This window comes from Anneissia japonica, unplaced genomic scaffold, assembly GCF_011630105.1.
Source record: "Anneissia japonica isolate Jap-2015-1 unplaced genomic scaffold, ASM1163010v1 scaffold573_len2283161_cov171, whole genome shotgun sequence".
Classification (NCBI taxonomy): domain Eukaryota; kingdom Metazoa; phylum Echinodermata; class Crinoidea; order Comatulida; family Comatulidae; genus Anneissia; species Anneissia japonica.
The window spans coordinates 1066190-1074621 of NW_022719802.1; the positions used below are offsets into that span (position 1 = coordinate 1066190).

An 8432-nucleotide genomic window follows, 5' to 3' on the forward strand; every position below is an offset into this window, starting at 1 on the left:
TGATAAAAGAGCCGTACGTAATGATGAAAGGGCTGAAAGGTAAAAGCACCAAATGATAAAAGAGCCGAAGTGCGGCAAAAGCACCGAACGTAATGTTAAAAGCACCGAACGTAATGTTAAAAGCACCGAACTTAATGTAAAAGCACAGAACGTAATGTAAAAGCACCGAACGTAATGTAAAAGCACCGAACGTACCGTAATGTTAAAAGGGCCGAATAGCAAATGCGCCGAACGGAAAGAGCCACCAAAGGCAGTAACGGCGTTCCATACCAAGGCAGTAACGGCGTTCCATAATACTTTACAAGAGGGCGCACTCTCATCATCAAGATGGCGGCGCCCATTCGGTGTTTTTGCGCATGTAGCAAAAATGTTTTTTCTCCTCTTTTAGTGAAGTAAGAAGTGACTATTGTAGATAGTATTTTTTAAAAATTATATCATTTTTTATGTAAGCTTAGGCCAAAATTATTAGTCTTTTTAAGAGCCGTAAAATTGAAACGAGCACAGACTTGATATGACATGACTGACTGCCCTGCGTGTGTGTCGAGTGCTGACTGACATGGGAATCCCTTCCTCCCGGTCTTCCTCCTGGCATGTACATTTTCACCACTCTAGCCTAGCCTAGGCCTACTGTAGTAGGCCTACGAAAAGGCATATTAATTACAGTAGGCCTACTAGCCAAATCTGCACAAAATGATTTTAAAACGTGGTTATTCTTGCCAGTATTGATGTTAGTTAACAAATTTACCTTTAAAAACAAGTTCAAAAGTCAATAAAAAAAGACAGGTCTAGGCCTTCAGTTGGAAGTCGTATCATCCGACATCCATTCTCAACTCCAGAATTGTTTATAACTAATTTGATTCATTGATTGCCAATCAAGGTGCTGTTGACAGTACAGCTGTAGGGAGTCCAGATTTCTTTCTGTATATGATTTACTTTTGTGGGTGTACAGTAATATATAATGTGAAGTGCATAAAAATATAAATTATATCAGAAGCCAAAATGGAATTATTTGATTTTAATGTGTCTTTGTGATAGTCTTGTGAAGGCTGATACAGCCGACTCTTACCCACTTTACCTAGCCGCTAGCTTCCATATTCTTCATCCTTTCATTCATATTATTATTTTATTATTGTTTTTAGAGTTATTGTTTTCTTTATCAAGGGAGGTTCTGGGCCTTTGAATTAAATTAAGCTTAATTATATGGCCCACTTTCAAAGTATTTAAAACGTCAACATTGTTTGGTGACTTGCGGGTTAATTTCCACTTGTTTACATAACAAAAAAACAATAAAAACTTGACTATGGTTTTATTGAATCACACAAACTGTAATACTAGCTTCCAAACTGCAGTGGGATACGCCCAAGCCGCAGACTAGGGCTCTGTCATAATGTGCCCCAGTCCGCACCAGTTGAGTCTTTCCCGGACTTGGGCACCTCTTATCCTATAGTCACATAGACTCTTAACTACAAAAAAAAAACAATTTTAAATGAATGATTCTTCCGGGCCTCACTTAACTCTGTCCTAAAAAAAGGAAGAATAAGATGCAGAGCTATCACATCTGTGTTTAACTTACTGTATACAGGCCCAATGCAATTTGTTGTAATTTTGTATGACACTGTCTGAGTTCACCTTTAAAGTGCTAAGAATTTGAATCCACCTTTGATTTTTGTGTGAGAAATTAATTTTTTTTTAAATTTTGGTGTTGTGAGCATTGTCTAAATTGATTTTTAGGTGTGTTCGTAATATTGAGTGTGTGCATATAATATGTAGATGCTTGATATATATTTAAAAATATTAATATTTATTTCTTAAGATCAAAGCATGTGCATCTCACAACCATTGCTTTAATAAAAGAAGTTCAAACAAAAGAGAAGATAGTGATTCCAAAGAAAACAAAAAGGTATGCTACAGTACAGTGTGTTATGTTTACAGTGTGCATTCATTATAATAATATTACTGTACAAGATTTTCCGGAGGAAACAATTTTTTATTTGTTGTAGAAGTTCGACTTTAATAGTCTCAGGTAAGTATTAATGTTTAATAACAGATTTTGAGTATGCATTTAATCAGTATGGCAACTCTATATATTCATCATCAGAAAATACCAACTTTTCCTATTTACAGTACATATAAAATTAACATACAACAAGTATTAACAGATGTTGACCACTCAGAATGCAGGTATTTATCCTAACATTCCATATACTGTACATTATGTATAAGTCAGTCATGACATTATCATTTTCATTTGCACGTAATTGCTCTATCCCCAATCAATAGCTAATTTGATATAGTGCATCCAATTTTTGCGTCTCTTGTGCCATTTCATTTTTTTGTGGAGTGCAATGTTTTACTGTATTATACACTAATGGCTTACAACCATTTATTTGGTGTAGAAAAGATTTAAAAACTTGCCATGATTATTCTTTGACAAAAGAACAACTTTTCAAGAGCGCAGTCAAAAAGATAAATACCATCCTCTTATTTTTACAGTATTTAAATTCTCTTAAAAATCCCTGTCCAGAGTAGACTATCAAATTTTAGTTGATAAAAACATGTGACAAGCCTAAATATGGTCATGATGACATCACATGATGACCATGATGACACCATCATTACCATATATAGGCACATCATGACTATATATAGGCATTCAAAAGTTGTTTGTTAAAGAAAATTTGATAATGTGCACAGAGCATCCTAAACAATCCTTAATATTGTGTATCCTGTGCCCGGTATATCTACCCATTTGTGTGTGTATAAAAAATAGCATTTCTTTTTTGTCTCCCCTAATTTTAGAGATTCATTGACAGTGTTGAAGATGTTATCACAAACAGTTGGGAAAGTATGTCTGTATACATTCTCTTTTCTTTATGTTAATATGGTTTATGGTAGCTACAAATAATGATATATAACCCAAGGTGCAGTGTTAATGGTGCTGTACAGGTTTTCAGTAGGAAACAGGTATTTATTCCTAACAAGATTAACAGGGGAACATTGTTTAATTTATGTGGGGGAAATATACTGATCACCTGTTAATGTACAGGAAAGTATGTATATGTGGGGCTTTAAAATATTAAGCATACATTAGATACTGAAATCTATAATTTGATTTTGTATCTTTATAAAATTTGCTTCCAGGATCCAACTGCTTTTCCATATGGCTACATAGATGATCCTTACCTCATACCAAGAACAGTCAGTGAAAGGGTAAATGTTTCTAGTCTCTAATGTACTCAATTCAGTTGTAATATTTATATTAAGAAAAATAGAAAGCTCTGAGAGTGTTCTGAAAATAAATAAGTCTTCCAAATCCAGTGAAGGGACTGAAAATCTTCTGAAAAATTCTCAGATTCCCATTTTTTTACCTTTAATTTTCTGTCATATATGTTTTAATGATCAATACATGTAACAACACAACCCATAACCACGCCAGCTCCCACCACCGTCAAAGCTCAAACGTTGCTCTTATCCATATGGCTATTGCATAATTGATGCTCTCATTCAAAACTTTATTCTAAAGTTTTAAATCCTTGATTATCAATATGACATTATCTTGAGCAACACAAAAAAAAAAAACAACCTTTGACCTTTAATAATAGCCTGTTAAGAAGTTCATTTACAGTACCCTGGTGGAAAATAGATTTGTCCAGTTATTGTATGGACATAATCATTATGGAGAGATGTAGCCATTATATAAATGTAATTAAACACAGCCTTGTTTTATGGACCTTTTCGCTAAGCCCTGCCCCGCCCATTTGATATTGTTGCTAAGGTGGGAAAAAACATATGCCTATTCCTGGCCCTATTTTGGTTGGTCAGTTGTTAAGTGTAATTGACACTTTGGAAAGGCCCACTTCTACTCTTACCATTTGCCTATTTTTGATTCTGGATTGAAAAGGTAGATAAAGTGTCTTGACCTGGACTGAGAACACAAAAAATGTGTGACCAGCCTCAGACTCAATCCCTATGCTCCTTTGATTTTAAGACCAGTCTTAACGGTTGTGGCACAAACTTGTAGGAAGTGGAGACCGGAATCAGTTTTATTAAAGTGCCAAAGAAAATGAAACCGCTTTACATTTGTTTCTTTTTTCTAGCGGAGGTTCTACTTGTCAAAGGAATCAGGAAAACGGACTGCAAGATATGTTATGAGCAAGTATCCTCAACTATTTCAAGCTTATCAACATGATAAACCACGAATAGAGGTAAAGTGGCAAACATCTGTAGGGCCTAGAATAGGGCCCACTGTATTATTTTATTTATCCATCCGTATCGTTTTAATTGTGTTACCGTTTTCAGCTAGGCCTGGCCCATGTTTTTTCTAAGCCTCCTTGCTATAATAATTCACTTTCAAATTACACATCGTATATCATTAAGACAAACAGCACTTTACAGACTAACACATTTTATCAATACGCAAGCTTTCGACCACACAGTGGTCTTCATCAGGTGAATGTACAAATAGGATATTAAAAATATTGTCATATATACAGGTATAAGGTATTAGCAAGAGAATCTAATTATAAACAATAAACACACAAGGCCCAACATGTAAACAATAGAGGGAAGGAGAGAGTGAACAAACAGGAGGCAAGCAGACTAATATGACAACAAGATAACAGATAATAGACCATGGATATAGTATGTATTCCCTCCATGGTTATACCAATAGTGATTTTTAAAATATTGTTGAATTGATAAAGTCATTTAATTTTTTTTCTTTTTTTTGGTATTTTACCTCATCTGTATTGTACTTGTATTGCACTTGTATTTTGGTGTTTGCTCTCACATGGGAGGTATATGAAGTTTTTTTTAATTTTATTTTGTTTTAACTTTTCCATTTTAAATCTTTATGTCTATTTGTAACTGTAGAGCTACCACCTGAAGACAGGGGAATATACATCACAGGAGCCGAGTGAAATGGCGTTGTTAGAGAGGATCATTGGACGAGATGTTACAGAAGCTGTGGCTATGCACAAGAAACTTTTAGATGCAGGTACAGTGCACAACAATTCAAATTGACTTTTAATGTTTTATATATAGTAGGTGTGTAAACTTGGTTTTATTTTAAGGCTTAGGAAGTGGACACTATATTAAGAAATCCTAGAGTTTGACAGGAACTCAAGACCTTTGAAGGGAAGCATCTGAATTGGTACCAAGTACAGCACTAATTTGATAATAGTGATGATTATTGTACATTCCAAGTGTTAACAATATCACCTTCATTATCATTGTCAGCATCATCATCACCATAGTCATCAACATTATCATCATCATCAACATTATCATCATCATAATTAGAATGTTTGGTATTCATATTAAACATTTAACAATCTGCAGATATTCTCAAAATTTTAGCATTACATATAAAAATTCCAGGTTTCAACCTCTGAAATAGTTTATTGTATACTGTAGTTCTGAGATGTTGTATATTTAATGAAAATTGAATGCATTATTAATATTGCTATATTTAGTAATACTTTATCATTTTTATGTGTTTTATTTTTTTTTCTTCTGATCATTCCAGGGGTAAAGGTATCATTATCAGTTAACAATGAACTTTTAGATCTTCTTTGTTACTATGACAGCCAAGATCCACCAAGTGAATTTCATGACATTGATAGCATTCCAGTAAGTACACCAGCAAATTGATTAAGATTGTATTCTAAAATGACATCACTTGCAGCATTTTGCAATATACAACAGGTTGTCTAATGATTGTTGTGTTTTAAAATGACCCATTGAAAATTTCACAAATGAAGCTATCTTAGGAACCTTAACTATTCTTAGCAAGGACTGGAAAGAATGTGAGGTGTAGAGACAGAACTCCAATGATCCTGTCTTGTGCTTGTAGATGTTAGCAAGTATTTCATTGATAATTGTCCCAATTTTCTACATTCATTGCTCGTTTATTCATAAAACATATTGACAAAGCAGTATAAAATCACTGAATTGCGTCAATTTACAAAGGCAGTTTAACATAAAACCCTATAACACACTTATATGAATTGATATACAAAACTCACTCAATGGACAAATTACAAGAAAAAAAGAACCATAAAACCAGCACATAAAATTAATCATATAATTTGCATATACATTTTAGAGATCATGTATACAACATTTTCAATAATTAATTATACTTTAAAAAAAAGACTTAAGTCAATATTCAGAATTTCCATTCTACCTAAAAACTTATGTAATTTGATACAAAAGGGACTCTCCTAATTACGGTATATAATATATACACATTTAAAAAAATGATTACATACAAAAAAATAGTTGATTGCATCAGTATTGTCTATATACAATATAATCATTCTACATAAAAAAAAAACTTCAATTTATATGTAAAAGGAATCTAAATATTTACTCATTAGGTTAGTTGAATAATATATTTACAAATTTTTAAAAACATATTTCCTAAAGTTTGAATTGGGTCAATATACTGTTAAAATACATAGTAATATAGATATATCACATCCATGCCTTGTAGAAGATGTAGCAATTATGTCATTAGCAATAACAAAGAATTATAATATTGTTATCTTTAAGGAGGAAATTAAAGAATTGGGAGAAGAAGAAGCTGTAACTCAAGAAGTGGAAGTTAAAGAGGAAAACCAAAGATGGAAGTAAGAATTACATAATGCATTTGGAAATACTGCATGCAAATATTACTAACATTTCAATGCTTTAATACTTTTTAAATGTTTTTACTATCAGGAAACTAATTGTAATGTAATGTTCTCTCCACACTATCAAGTTTTAAAATAAATATCTGTGATTTGCCCCGTATATGGACAAAATGATGTCATATTATACCATATATGGTCATAATGATGTCATATCACATCCATATATGGACATAATGATGTCATATCATACCCATATTTGGTTATATAATGATGTCATAATACCCTCTTATATGGATATGATGATGTCATATCACACCCATATATGAGCATGTTGATGTCATATCACACCCATATATGGGAATGATGATATATCACAACCATATATGGCATAATGATGTCATATCACACATATATATGGGCATGAAGATGTCATATCAATGAATAATGTTGTATCACATCCATATACAGTATGGACAACAATGATATCTTATAACATCAGGGCAAATCACAGGTATTTGTCAAATAATATTTAATAGAACAATCAAAGCTTTATATTTTTTTGCTATTTCATAGAGATGGAAATGAAGCAGAACAGCTTTTTGGAAGCATGGAAGAAAAGGATTCTAGAAGTTACAACACAATGATACGAGGAATGGTCAAAGTAAGCTAGTTATTGGCTTTTCTGCTTGTGTGGTCTAATTGTAGTTTAATTGTTCATTTTGTCCCATTGCACACCTCCACTTAATACAATGTTTTCATTGGTTGAAAGAAGATGGAACAGTTAATCTTTCAACTCATGAAAATATTCTTTCCATTGCACTCATAAACATTCATTATCTGTATGGTATTTGGCTCAGTTATTAATCAATCAATCAAACAATCAAACAGCTAGTTATAAACCAATATTCTATTTTTAAATTCCAGCATCAGGCCTTTGGCAAAGCATTCCATCTTTACAATGAGATGCAAGAGAAAGATATAAAGACCGATGTCCATGCTTACACTAGTCTGGTACATGCTGCAGCTTTCATCAGATATGATCATGGCCAGAAGTGGCAAATTATTGAAGTGAGTGAACAGCGCTCCCATTCAGATAATAAGTTCCACTTTAAAATGCACATAAATAATTTATACATTGCTAATTTTTTTTATTTTCCAATATGGTATTACTTTAGCTTTCAAATAGAATTCAGATCAAGAAATTAATTGACATTTAAATGCTGTATTTATTTGAATGAATGCTTCAAGGCGTTTTTTTTTTTTGTTGAGAATTTGTTTTTAAAGGCGAATTGATTTGAATGAGGTGTTTTTTTAGTATGAAATGGATATGTATACACAACTAAACACCACTAACTTTCACTGTAAATGTGGAACTACAACACATAATTACCGTGAAAATGTGTTATTACGTGATCATAAAGACTGATTGATCCAAACTAGGTTAGAAAAATGTAATTCTACTGGAGTAAAACATTAATTAGAAGGTGTTGAGAATGATATTGCTTCCATTAGATTTTTTTACAGTCATTTAGGGGACATTTGTTTGAGGAGAAAATGAATGACCTGACCATTTATTCTTGGGAGACGTTTATTCAAAATGAGGCTCTAGAGGGGGAATTTATTTGAGTGGCGTTTATGCGAATAAATATGGTAATATCTTACTATAATCTTTGCATATAGAGTACCTTTGGACTACTGGTAGTGAATTTAGGGGTGACTTTTAAAAATTTTATATAAATATATTTGAGACCACTGAGTGGCCTTGAAGTAGATGCAGTGGCATATCTAGGGAGTCCA

General features: G+C 32.7%; 1 protein-coding gene across 1 annotated transcript in view; it reads left to right on the top strand.

The window, feature by feature from the left end:
* The first annotated feature begins 313 nt into the window (after nucleotides 1-313).
* Nucleotides 314-8432, top strand: part of LOC117111042 (pentatricopeptide repeat domain-containing protein 3, mitochondrial-like) — a 24571-nt gene continuing 16452 nt past the window's right edge. Inside the window, exons 1-10 of the mRNA XM_033253924.1 lie at nucleotides 314-392; nucleotides 1814-1900; nucleotides 2800-2845; nucleotides 3142-3210; nucleotides 4098-4205; nucleotides 4873-4996; nucleotides 5528-5631; nucleotides 6556-6632; nucleotides 7209-7296; nucleotides 7560-7703. Of these exons, the coding sequence (XP_033109815.1) occupies nucleotides 328-392; nucleotides 1814-1900; nucleotides 2800-2845; nucleotides 3142-3210; nucleotides 4098-4205; nucleotides 4873-4996; nucleotides 5528-5631; nucleotides 6556-6632; nucleotides 7209-7296; nucleotides 7560-7703 (912 nt within the window). The 5' untranslated portion in view covers nucleotides 314-327. The remainder of the gene's footprint in view (nucleotides 393-1813; nucleotides 1901-2799; nucleotides 2846-3141; nucleotides 3211-4097; nucleotides 4206-4872; nucleotides 4997-5527; nucleotides 5632-6555; nucleotides 6633-7208; nucleotides 7297-7559; nucleotides 7704-8432) is intronic.